The following is a 13,440-nucleotide window of genomic DNA, read 5'->3' as shown; positions in this document are numbered from 1 at the left end:
CTTCTTCCTCTTCCTCTTCCTCTTCTTCTTCTTCATGTTTATTTATTTTTTGAGAGAGAGAGCAGGGGAGGGGCAGAGAGTGAGGGAGACAGAGAACCCCGAGCAGGCTCCACACTGTTAGTGTAGAGCCTGATGTGGGGCTCATGCTCAGAAACTGTGAGATCATGACCTAAGCTGAAATCAAGAGTCAGATGCTTAACTGATTGAGCTACCCAGGCACCCCTGTAGTCAATTTCTGTGAGCTTCCAATACTAGCAGATAGTTATAGGTGAATAAATTGCTGTCGTTGTATTTGAGAACTATTTTAAATTTTACTTTAATTAGATTTTCTTACTCATTCCATTTCTAATTAGGAAAAGTAAGCCACAACAGAATTGATTTACCCAAGATCACTCGAGAAAGCTATATAGTGTCTTGACTCCAGAGTTTTCACTCTTAAGAGAGCATGCTCTGGAAAGAGACCTAGATTGAGTTCCCAGCTCTACTCCTGTGCACTGTGCTTAGAACATTATAGGAGCTCAATAAATGTTATTATCATTTATTATTAAAATCTGTTGTTCCCATCTTTTCCAATTTTGACTTTGTGTTTAGCTAATTGTGTATACCATTCATTCTGATTTTGTATAAAAGTAGTTCACTCTTGGGAGGATGTAATTTTAACATTTTTTATGAAGACCATATGAAGGCTGTGTATGTGGTATCCTTTGGTGTGACACTGCTTTTAATAGGAATGTAGCATTATATGCTGTAATTGAGTTCATCTTTGAAAAGGAGTATGATTTTATTTTATTTATTTTTTTCGCAGTTCTTAAAATTTTAATTCTCTTGTGCAAAAAATATATCTTTAGTTAAATAGAACAAGAATTTATTTTGTCCAGATGAACCTGATTTTTAATTTCTTGACTGTATACACACCACAAAACTGCCCCCCCAACTACGTTTGGCAGTCGTATTTGTAGCATATTATATTTACATCTTATTTTGGAAAGATTTGACATCCATAGTCTCCTTTAGGAACCTTGATTTGTTTATATAGATCTTGTTTTTGGTCCTTCAGCAAAGCTATATAAATTCTTTTAAGAAATGGATCTAGTTCATTTTTGTTGGTTTTATTCCTAGGAATTTGATAATTTCTGTTGGTCCTGTGAATGGAATTTTCTCCTCACTATGTTTTCTAAATAGTCATTGTAATATGAAGGAAAGCTATTAATGTTTTTGGTTGACTACATAGTTTGACCATCTTTTAGAATTCTTATTAGTTTCAATAATTTCCCACTTCAGTTCTTAGATTTTCTAGGTTTATATTCAAATCATCTACAAATAATGGTGATGTTTATTTTTTTCTAATTGGTACTATTGGTTTTTCTTAGTTCATTTAGTGATTAGAATCTCCAAGTAATCTTACATGATGACAGTGGATTTTGGATATTCCTATATTTGTTGAATCCTTTGGATCTGAGAGAATTGAAGACATTTTTCAACCCAGAAAAATTCCTTTTATTTCTTTGGTTATTTATCCTCTAGTCTGTCTTTCTTGATCTTCTGGCCTTCCATCTTCCATGTCTCTCTTCTTCATTTTCCATTTCATTACTGTCTTCATGTTTTGGGTTTGTTTCCCTGGAAGCCGAGCTTGAGATGGGGACTGTAAGGACAGGCACTTACTGAAGGAACATTCTTTTTTTTTTTTTTTTTTTTTTTTTAAGGAAAATTTACCTCTTTTAATATTGAGAAGACTCAGTATTCTTAAGTAACCAAAGACCTGATAAAAAAGACAACATGAAGTTATTTTGGTAAGATACAAAATCATTGTTGTCTAGGAAGATTACTTAAAGTATAAAGAAAAACCTTTTACAAGTTCACAATCTCTTATTACCTCGAATAGAATAGTCCAGGAAAAAAAAAATGTCCTTTTAACAGAAAATTTTAAATTACAGTTTTATATAAGTACACTATTGATATTAAAGCCTATTTTTTAATTTAATTTTATTTTTTTAAATTTACATCCAAATTAGCATATAGTGACAACAATGATTTCAGGAGTAGATTCCTTAGTGCCCCTTAACCATTTAGCCCATCCCCCCTCCCACAACCCCTCCAGTAACCCTCAGTTTGTCCTCCATATTTATGAGTCTCTTCTGTTTTGTCCCCCTCCCTGTTCTTATATTATTTTTGTTTCCCATCCCTGATGTTCATCTGTTTTGTCTCTTGAAGTCCTCAGATGAGTGAAGTAATATGATATTTGTCTTTCTCTGACTAATTTCACTTAGCATAATACCCTCCAGTTCCATCCACGTAGTTGCAAATGGCAAGATTTCATTCTTTTTGATTGCTGAGTAATACTCCATTGTGTCTGTCCATATATATATATATATATATATATATATATATATATATACATACACATACCACATTTTCTTTATCCATTCATCCATCGATGGACATTTGGGCTCTTTTCCATACTTTGGCTATTGTTGATAGTGCTGCTATAAGCATGGAGGTGCATGTGTCCCTTCAAAACAGCACACCTGTATCCCATGGATAAATGACCAGTAGTGCAATTGCTGGGTCGTAGGTTAGTTCTGTTTTTAGTTTTTTGAGGAACCTCCATACTGTTTTCCAGAGTGGCTACACCAGCTTGCATTCCCAGAAAAGGAGTATGATTTTAATATCAAGCTCAATTGACTAGACAGCAGGATTTACTGTGATCTCTTTTCCAGCAAAGAAGAAGTTTAATTTAACAGTCTCTGTGTGTTAGTACTGTGTATTAGTACCTAGATAGAAAATGAATATAGTCTCAGCCACTTGGAAAAGTATGAGATTCTTGATATCCTTTAATAGCGGAGCCTTTGAAGTATTAAGTATTGTCTCAAATGTATTAGTACTGTTTCAACTCTGAATTTTAAATTTGTTCAGATCATCACTGACTGCTTTCATATGCTTTGATTCTTTCATACCTATGTCTTTGGTGTGTGGGGCTCTAGTTGATGCTTTTCATTGCTTCTGTGGATCTGTCTTAAGATTTACCAGTTCTTCTGTCTTCTCTGATCTGTTAAACCCATCCAATGGATTTTTATTTTAGTTACTATATTTTTCAGGTATAGAATTTCCATTTGGCTCTTTTTTATAGTTTCCATTTCTCCAAAGTTCATTTATTAAGCTATATATTTTTAAGTTGTTTAAATATATTTATAACGGCTACAACAAGGTCTTTGCTAATTCCGGTAGCTGGGCCCTTGCTAGATTGGTTTTTGTTCACTCTTTTTTTCTTTGATTATGGCTCACATTTTTATTAGTAATTTTTATTGTACACTGGGCATTGTAGATGGTACATTATAGAGATTCTGTTTTCTGTTATTCTCTGAAGAATATTGATTTTTGTTTTTTGTAGGTAGTTCGGTTAGTAGCTGATGATCTTGAACTTACATGGGCATGATTTGACAGGTTTTTAGGGGAACTCTGGAAAAGCTCAAGGTACATAATCTTTAAATTTTTTTAATGTTTATTTTTTAGAGAGACAGAGACAGAGACAGACAGAGCATGAGTGGGGGAGGGGCAAAGAGAGGGAGGGGGACACAGAATCTGAAGCAGGCTTCAGGCTCCCAGCACAGACCCCTGTGTGGGGCTCAAACTTCATGAACTGCGAGATCATGACCTGAGCCAAAGTCACATGCTTAACCACTGAGCCACCCAGGCATCCCTCAAAGTACATAATCTTTAAACTCTGTCTCCCCTGTGATTTTTGTCAGGGTTTTGGTTTAAGTCTTTTTGGGAGTTGGTTTAGAATTGGCATCTTTCTAAATCATGGTCCTTTTTAAAAACATTATACCTGACTGTGTGAGTGTGTGTGTGTGTGTGTGTGTGTGTGTGTGTGTGTGTGTATTTTACTTGATTTTTATTTACAAAATATATTTTGGCTAAATTTCCATGTCAAAATATATAAATCTATTTCTTTTAATTAGTATTTATCTCAGAATAAATGTAATATAACATTTAATTATCCACTTGATAATTAGACATTTAGGTTGTTTCTTATTTGTCTTTAATAGAAAGATGCTATGAATATCCTTGCACATATTATCTATCTGTACTTGTAGGAAAATAGAAACACTTGTGGTAAATATTTGTCAGTATTCTGCAGATAAAAACAGTGGGATTGTTAAATTTGCATTTCTTGGTTTACTAATAAAGTTAAGTATCTTTTCATGTGGGTTACTAGCCAGTTACCATTCATCTAGTTCTGTAAAAGATGCTATTTGGGTTTTGAGGGGGATTGCACTGAATCTGTAGATCACTTTGGGCAATAAGGACATCTTAACAATACTAATTACTCCAATGCATAAACATAGTATCTTTCCATTTCTTTGTGTTTCTTCAGTTTCTTTCATCAATGTCTTAAAGTTTTCAGTGTAAAGATCTTTCACCTCCTTGATTTATTTTTATTTTAGAGAGAGAGTGAGCAGGGGAGAGAGAGAGGTAATCTTAAGCAGGCTCCACACTCAGTGTGGAACCCGAAACAGGGCTCAATCTCATGACTCTGGAATCAGGACCTGAGCTGAAATCAAGAGTCCGACACTTAACCAACTGAGCCACCCAGGTGCTCCTCACCTCCTTGGTTTAATTTATCCCAAAGTATTTTATTCTTTTTGATGCTATTGTAAATGGGACTTTTTTTCTTTTTCTTTTCTTTTCTTTTTGTTTGGATAGTTTGTTGTTAGTGTATGGAAATACAGCTGATTTTTGTATGATGTTTTGTATCCTCCAACTTTACTAAATTCATTTATTAGTGCTAACAGTTTTTTGGTAGAGTCTTTAGGGCTTTTTACATATGAGATCATGTCATATGCAAACAAAGTTTTACTTTGTCCTTTCTGGATTGGATTCCTTATATTTCTTGCCTAATTGTCCTGGCAAAGACTTTCAGTATTTTGTTGACTAGAAGTGGTGAGAGTGGGCACATTTGTCTTATTCTTGATACTAGAAGAAAAGTTTTCAGCTTTTCACCACAGAGTATGATATTAGCTGTAGGCTTCTTATATATGGCCTTTATTATGTTGAGGTACATTCCTTTTATATCTGATTTATTGAGAGTTTTAATCATGAAAGGATGTTGAATTTTTGCAAATGCTTTTTCTGCCTCTTTTGAGATGATTATATGATTTTTGTTCTCCCTTTTGTTAATGTGGTTTATTACATTTATTGATTTATGTATAGTTAAAGTAATCTTTCATTCCAGGAATAAATCCCTCTTGATCATGTATCTAATCCTTTAAATGCGATGTTGAATTTAGTTTGTTGGTATTTTGATAAAGATTTTTGCAACAGTGTTTATCCTATAGGGATATAGCCCTGTAATTTTCTCTTCTTGTAGTGTCCTGATCTGGCTTTGGTATGTGATTAGTACTGGCTTCTTAACAGGAGTTTGGAAGTTTTTCTGTCTCTTCAATATTTTGGAAGCATTTGAGAAGGAAAAGTGATAATTCTTCCTTAAATGCTTGATAGAATTTACCATTGAAGCCATCTAGTCCTAGGATTTGTTGTTGTTGTTGTTGTTGTTGTTGTTCAGAGACTTTTGATTACTGCTTCAATTTTCTTGCTTATTATAGATCTGTTCAGATTTTTTCTCTTCATTATTTAGTCTTGGTATGTTGTATATTTGTAGGAATCTATCCATTCCTTCCGGGTTATCCCAGAAATGTACTCTTTCATTTATAATTTTATTTGACCCTTTCTTTTGCTTGGTTAGCAAAAAGTTTATCAGTTTTGTCTTTTCAAAAAACCAGTTCTTCATTTCAGTGATTTTTATCTATTGTTTTCTAGCTTCAAAGTTCATTTCTGCTCTCATCTTAGTTTCCTTCCTTAAGCTAACTTTGAGATTAAGCTGTTCTTCCTTTTCTAATTACTTAAGGTGGAAAGTTAGGTGGTTTATCTGAGATTTTTTTTTTTTTTTTTTTTTTTTTACTGTAGATATTTATTGCTATAAACTTTTCTCTTAGAACTGCTTTTGCTGCATCTGATAGTTTTGGTTTATTGTGTTGCCATTTTCATTTGAATCAAGATATTTTTTAAGTTCTCTTTTGATTTCTTCTTTGACCCATTGTTCAGTTGTGTGTTATTTAATTTCCACATGTTTGTGAACATTCCAGTTTTCCTTGTGTTAATAGATTTCTAATTTCATACCATTGATGTTGTAAAAGATACATTATACGATTTATATGATATAATGTATCCTGGAGAATATTCCATGCACACTTGAGAAGAATGTGTGTTCTGCTGCTGTAGATTTAAACCAAATCATAACAATATTTACATTAAATGTGAAGGGTGTAAACACCCCAATCAAAAAAGCAGATATTATCAGGCTGGATAAACATAAAAGAATGAACCACTGATGTATATTTCAACATGAATGAATTCCAAAATCATTATGCTAAATGAAAACAACAAGCGATTACATACTATATAATAACATTTACATGGAATTCTAGGAAAGGCAAAACAGGAAGCAGATCATTGTTTGACAGAGTCAGCAGTGAAGGAGAGAGACTGAAAAGGAATAGAAAGGACATTTAGGAGGGTGTAAGAATATTCTAAATTATGATTGTAGTGGTGGTTACGTGACTATGTATTTGTCAAAACTTATCTACATGTACATTGAAAGTTTGTGAATTTTATTCTCTGTAAATTATTTCTCAATAAAACTGATTTCATCACACAGCTAATTAATTATTTGCATGTAGGAGTTCAGGGAATGTAAGGATGAATAAACATGTTTTAAATGAACTGAAAAAAAATGTATTACTGAAATACTGAAAAACAAAATCTCTCTACCCTAATAAAATGATTCAGAATGTTGGAAGTTAATATGGTTTTTTAACTGAGCCGTAATTATCTACTATATTTTTAATATTTTTTAATTATTAGGTTGTACTAAAGCGACAGTACAATGATCAGCACTCCAAACTGAGAGGTCTTTTACCTGGTCGTCAATGGTATGAAATTCAAGCATATAGGGCCTTAAACCAGGCCCTAGGCAGGTAAGTGAAATTTCATGTAATGTAACTGTAATATTAACCTTTGGTCAGGGCTGTAGAAGAGATAGTCTTGCTACTTTAATCCTTATAATAAATTTGATAGAATTGTATTTCACTAGAACCTTAGGAACTGGTTTGTTTGTTTGTTTATGAGAGAATGCATGTGAGTCGGGAAAGGGCAGAGGGAGAGAGAGAATCCCAAGCAGGCTCTGTGCCATCTGCACAGAACTCAATGTGTGGCTCAAACTCACAAACTGTGAGATCATCACCTGAGCTGAAATCAGGAGTCCAATTCCTAAATGACTGAGCCACCCAGGTACCCCTGGAACTGGTATATTTTTAATGATAGATGTCACAAGTGAAAGCTAAAAAGAATCGATGGAACAAATGAAACTACAAACTCTGCTAAAGTTTAAAGATTTGTGGTTGGGACACTTGGGTGGCTCAGTCGGTTGAGCATTCAGCTCTGGCTCAGGTCGTGATCTCACAGTTGGTGAGTTTAAGCCCTGCATCAGGCTCTCTGCCATCAGCACAGAGCATGCTTGTGATCATCTGTCCTCCTCTCTCTGCCCCTCCCCCACTTGCTCTCTCTGTCTCTCTCAAAAGTAAATAAACAAACTTAAAAAATAAAGGATTTAAAAAATATGTAAAGATTTGTAATTGATCAATGAATGTCACACAGAAGAGGTACTCCATAAATGTTTATAGATGTTCACTATCTCAAACAATAAAAGTTTTACCTTGTGAACATCAGAACCCAGTTGATGATTTTATGGGTATAAAGCAAACTATTCAAGAAGAGATAAAACAAACTATACTCGTAGTACTAAAGAATTAACATCAACTAATAATAACATTTAACTGTAATACTTCTTTTCTAAGGATTCTGGTCCATTAAGATTTGTGTTTTGTACAACTAGTTATTAAATCACCATTTTATAGCATAATTTTCATATTGTAGGACATCAACGTTTAATTTATAAACACTGTAATTCTTGTATTTTTAATAACATAATTTAATATTTCATATTCTCTGTTTATGAAATTATAATTAGTTAAAGCCATGTAATTTTCCTGTGAGGCTATAAGACACTCAGATAATTAAAATAGAAGAACACAGGTTAAGAATAAAATCATAAGGGGCTCCTGGGTGACTCATTTGGTTAAGTGTCCCACTTGGTTTTGGTTCAGGTCATGATCTCGTGGTTTGTGAGTTCAAGCCTCACATCAGGCTCTGTGCCGACAATGCAGACCCTGCTTGGGATTCTCTTTCTTGCTCTCTCTCTGCCTCTCCCCGGCTTGCTCTCTCTCAAAAATAAATAAAAATAAAAATAAATATTTAAAAAAAGAATAAAATCATGAAAACATGACCATTTGACATCTATTCAGTTCAGGCAGAAGACCCACTGCTAACCATTATCTGACCTAGCCAAATCCAGAATTTAAATTTTTCTCAAGTATCTTGTTCATTAGTCCATTTTCACATAAGCAGATTAGATTGCATTTGGGTTCAAATTTACAGATAGCTAATGACATAAGACTACAATAACTGGATTTAAGTCCCAAGAACACATCACCCACTTTCTTCCCCATTATTTTTTTCCCATTTTAACATTTTTTATTTAATATTGTATGTAAGATTACTTTATTCCTGCATCTTCTCAATTGTTTCTTCCTTATATTTGCCCTTTTCCTTTCCTACTAGGCAAGATTTGGATTTGCGTTCAAGGATCTTTTTGTGGTCTTTGTCCAGTTTTAGTCCAGTGATAACCACCTTGCTGGGGTGGATGCCCACGTAGACAGTTGTGCCATTTGCCTTCCTCGCTGTACTTGTTCAATGTAGATAACACATTTCTTCCTGTAAACCTGGACTACTTTGCCAATTTGCTGACCTTTGTAGTGTCCTCCACAACTTGTACTTCGTCGTCCTTTGGGATGGGCATGGATTGAACGTTGTACTTCTGTTGCAGCTCCTTGGAAAGAGGGGAAGACATACTCTTCCTGTGAATGTGGGAAGGTGCATTGAAATGCCTTTTATGGTTCTTGCTCCGGTCAGAGGTCACAAACAGATTGAACTTCATGTTGACCACTGTAGCTCCAGCGATGGCCTCAAAAGGGAAGACCCCATTATTTTTTTTAATTAAAAAAAATTTTGTTTAATGTTTATTTTTTGAGAGAGAGGGAGACACAGACAGGGGTGAGTGGGGGAAGGGACTGAGAGAGATGGAGACAGAATCTGAAGCAGGCTCCAGGCTCTGAGCTGTCAGCACAGAGCCTGACGTGGGGCTTGAACTCACAAACCGTGAGATCATGACCTGAGCTGAAGTCAGACACTTAACCGACTGAGCCACCCAGGCACTCCTAATTTTTTTTTTTTAAACATTCATTTTTGAGACACCAAGCGTGAGTGGGGGAGGGGCAGAGAGAGAGGGAGACACAAATCCAAAGCAGGCCCCAGGCTCTGAGCTGTCAGCACAGAGCCCCATGCAGGGCTTGAATTCACAAACTGAGATTAGGACCTGAGCCGAAATTGGACACTTAACCGACTGAGCCACCCAGGTGCCCCTCTTCCGATATTCTGCAGGTGTTTCCCTTCAAACTGAATGATTCAGTTCTGTGATTAATCTGATATGGTTAAGCTGCTGCCCTTCTCTGCCTAGAAATCCCATTGGTACTTGGCATCAAGTTGCATTATAAATTGTTCTTGAAGCATTTCATCTGCTTACTTGGTCTCTCCCTGGTGATCAACATGTTTTGTCATCTTTTATTTGTATTTTAATATTCAGCAAATAGTTTCTATGGGAGCTTGAATATTATTTAATATTCCTGAATTTTAGTCACTATACTTAATTTTAGGAAAATAAATATTCTTACCTCAGTTGATTATTTTTCCTCTTTAATGTAGGCAATGTCTTGAATTTTAAGAAATCATTTGAAGCAAAAATATATTTACTTTGTCATTTATAAACCTTTTCTACATATATTACACAGGTTGTAAGAGATGAAATAACTTATCTAACCTCACATACTACTAAATGAGCCTTCACATCTTGGCCCCCACCTACTTTTAAAACCTCAAGACCTGCTTTTTCATCCTTAGACCTTACCTTTATGCGCTGAAGTTTTCACTGTTAAACATAAAATCTTTTACTAATAAACATACCATATCCCATCATTACTCTCTGCCTTGGCATACAAGTTATACAATTCATTTGGCATATTTACCAATCAAAACCAGTTGAAGGTTATGTTCTTGATGAAAATTTCTTTTTACTTTTCTGAGGATTTACTCCTTAGGAAACCCATAGTAGTTTATACATTATTACTATTATAGCATATATCTTACTGTGTTGTAATAGCCTATTTATATATCTGCCTACTTCCTTAAACATGTGTTATACATTTGTACATCATTAGCAACCAACTGTGTCTCAGCTTAGGGTATGGATGCTCAATAAATACTTGTTGAATTCATGGAAAATGGTGGGTTTGATATTTTTGCCACTATACCATGTTGTCCAGAGAGCTTCTAAAGGTTCAAAACATACTTTTCCTAGAATTTTCATTAAAAATACATTTGTAATATTTACATATAATGCTATAGTTTTAGTATTTTATTAATTAAAAAATTGATAGTCCAACTGTCATTGTATTGATTTTGAGAGAAACAGTATCAACAAGTAGCAACTTACTACAAAGAAACATATCTATTTAAAAATCAAGTGAGTGTTTTGTATCACTTGATAAAACTCATAATGTGTATTGATTGACATAAAAGGTACTTATAATCAGGATTCCTCTTACAAGGGATAAGTCTAGAAGGTCTAAAGTAAGCAGAAACAAATTAAGGTTTTTTTTAAATCCTCTTTTTAAGCCCACATGGGACTGTTAGAGTATTTGAAGTAATATAAGTCCATGAAATGTAATAACAGCCTTCGGGAATGCACCAGATGGTTTTGTGACCAGGTTACAACTGCACTATGAGTTTCCTAAAAGGTCTGCTTTACTGAAAGTATAATCTTTGTCTGAAGTGGGCATAATTCATTTGAACAAGGCAGTATGAAAACAATGGAAAAAAGAAAATGTGAAATTCTTTTTCTCTGAACTGTTTTTTTTTTTTTTTTTAACTTAAATGCCTTTCTACCATAGGACACTTTAAAATAAACCAAAGTGGAATCAAAAATAGAGTGGCACTCTGACTTTCCATTGATTTTCATCACTGTTCTATAATATTGGCAGTATCCATCTTCCTCTCCTGCCTAATTCTGTGGTGTGATGCCTGAGAACCTATGGATTACTTTAATATCAAAAAAGAATGTTATATAGAATTTAGATTTTTTTAGATTTTCTGGAAAAATCAAATATTTATATTAACCTTCACCCCTCTCAAAATTCCATGATAGTAAAGGAATAAAAATGTCCAACCACAGAGTTAAAAAAAGAGTGGAAGAGGGGACAATAACAGATGAGATGTCAACAAATTTTGAACATTGGAGAACAAATGAATGATTGAGTGACTTAGCAGGCAAAAGAAGGCTGTTGCAAAGCCAACAAGATCCTTCAGATTCAGGCATGGAAAAACTCAGGATGTGGGGACACTGAAGTATCATTTGAAGTAGGGTTAATCACAAAAGAATTGGTTGCCAGTTCCTATAAGTAGACAGCTCCCTCCTCCACTGAGATTTATTCTCTGGAGAGATTATACTAGAGAGTTTATATATTCTTCAACTCCAGCTGTAGCTAAGGATGCATAAAAGATGGGGGTTAAGAAAGTCTGTTTATTGAATGTGAGAACTCCACCCCCCTTTTCTTCTGAGCTCTGAATAGGCTTATAATCCATCTTACATCTCCAAGGCAGGAAAGTACAGTTCTAGGGATACTAACTACCTTGTGAGTAAAATAGTATCAAAGTGGTCCTGTTCCTACCAGAGTACCTTACTCTGGCAAAGCTTCCCAGTTTATAAGCCACACCCATGTAGGCAGAGCTACCAGTCAGCATTTGATACTCAAAGAAAGTCTGCATCATGAAAAATACAGAAAAAAACACCAGCAGAACTATACCAACAAAAGAAAAACAAGGTGGAAGAACTTGTAGAAAACATAAACAGCACAATAGAACATAGGTTGGCAAATTTTTTCTGTTAAGGAGCAGACAATGTATATTTTAGGTTTTGGGGGCCATGTACAGTCTGCATGCATATTCTTTTTTATTTTTTCTTTAATCCTTAAAAAATGTGAATACCATTCCAACCTTGCAAGCTGTACAAAAACAAGGTATGGACCAGATTTTCTTTGTGGGCCAACCTCTGCCTAGAAGAAAATACAAAACAAATGTAACAATAATATACATAGAAAGGTAAGATATTTCCTCCATGAAACAAGAACAGATTTATTGTAAGAAAAGTTTCTAGGCATTAACATGATAGGAGCAAATTTTAAATGCAGAATTGGGCTTAAAAGATAAAATTTCCTGGGTCAAAATGACAAAAAGGTAGAAAATGGAAAAGAAAAACTAAACAATTTAAACATCAGTATTCAAGAGACAACTTTTGATAAAAAGGAAACCTATATGAAGAGACGAGAGAAAATATAGAGGAAATAAACCTATCAAAGAAATAATCCGAGAAAAACACTCAGAATTGAAGGACATAATTTCTTGGTTAAAAAGGCCCACTCAGGGGCGCCTGGGTGGCGCAGTCGGTTAAGCGTCCGACTTCAGCCAGGTCACGATCTCGCGGTCCGTGAGTTCGAGCCCCACGTCAGGCTCTGGGCTGATGGCTCGGAGCCTGGAGACTGTTTCCGATTCTGTGTCTCCCTCTCTCTCTGCCCCTCCCGCGTTCATGCTCTGCCTCTCTCTGTCCCAAAAATAAATAAAAAACGTTGAAAAAAAAATTTTTTTTTAAAAGGCCCACTCAAGTACCAGTAAGAGAAAAGCTCCAGAGCACCTCATGCAGTTTCAAAGTACCTGAGATAAAGAAAACATCCTAAAACTTTCCTGAGGGAACAAAGAGGTCTCCTATAAAAGACGTGGAATCACAATGGAAAGAGACTTCTTAAAAAGCAACATTAGAAGCTAGAAGACAGTTTTAAATTATCTTCAAATTTTTGAAGGAAATTTTGACTTGCAATTGAAGTTCTATACAACCCAAACAATCAATAAGCTCTAAGATAGAATAAAGCCTTCAACATGGAAAGATTTAAAACATTAACTTCAAATGCACACTTTCTCAGGATGCTACAGGAAGATATGTTTCATCAAATAAGAGAAAATTCAGACAGAGGAATATCAAGGTTTTAGGAAATTGAAGTTCCAACCTAGAATAGAAGAAAAGGAAATTCTCAAATTAGGAAAGGATGCTCTGGGGTGACAGCTGTGCACCAGTCCCATAGTAGCCAGTCTAGATTTGTT

The 13,440-nt window shown here is 34.8% G+C and overlaps 1 protein-coding gene and 1 pseudogene across 1 annotated transcript in view; one reads left to right on the top strand and one right to left on the bottom strand.

Annotated features, from left to right (window-relative positions):
• The window catches only part of BRIP1 (BRCA1 interacting protein C-terminal helicase 1), a 196,961-nt gene that overhangs the window by 151,731 nt on the left and 31,790 nt on the right, over positions 1-13,440 (top strand). The window contains 1 exon segment of the mRNA XM_032591161.1: positions 6,922-7,034. Coding sequence (XP_032447052.1) covers positions 6,922-7,034 — 113 coding nt within the window.
• On the bottom strand, positions 8,603-9,112 carry LOC115500767 (annotated as a pseudogene).

Source organism: Lynx canadensis, chromosome E1 (genome assembly GCF_007474595.2).
Source record: "Lynx canadensis isolate LIC74 chromosome E1, mLynCan4.pri.v2, whole genome shotgun sequence".
NCBI classification, from domain to species: Eukaryota; Metazoa; Chordata; class Mammalia; order Carnivora; family Felidae; genus Lynx; species Lynx canadensis.
The sequence above is the reverse complement of the archived record's forward strand: the minus strand, read 5'-3'. Positions and strand labels throughout refer to the sequence as shown.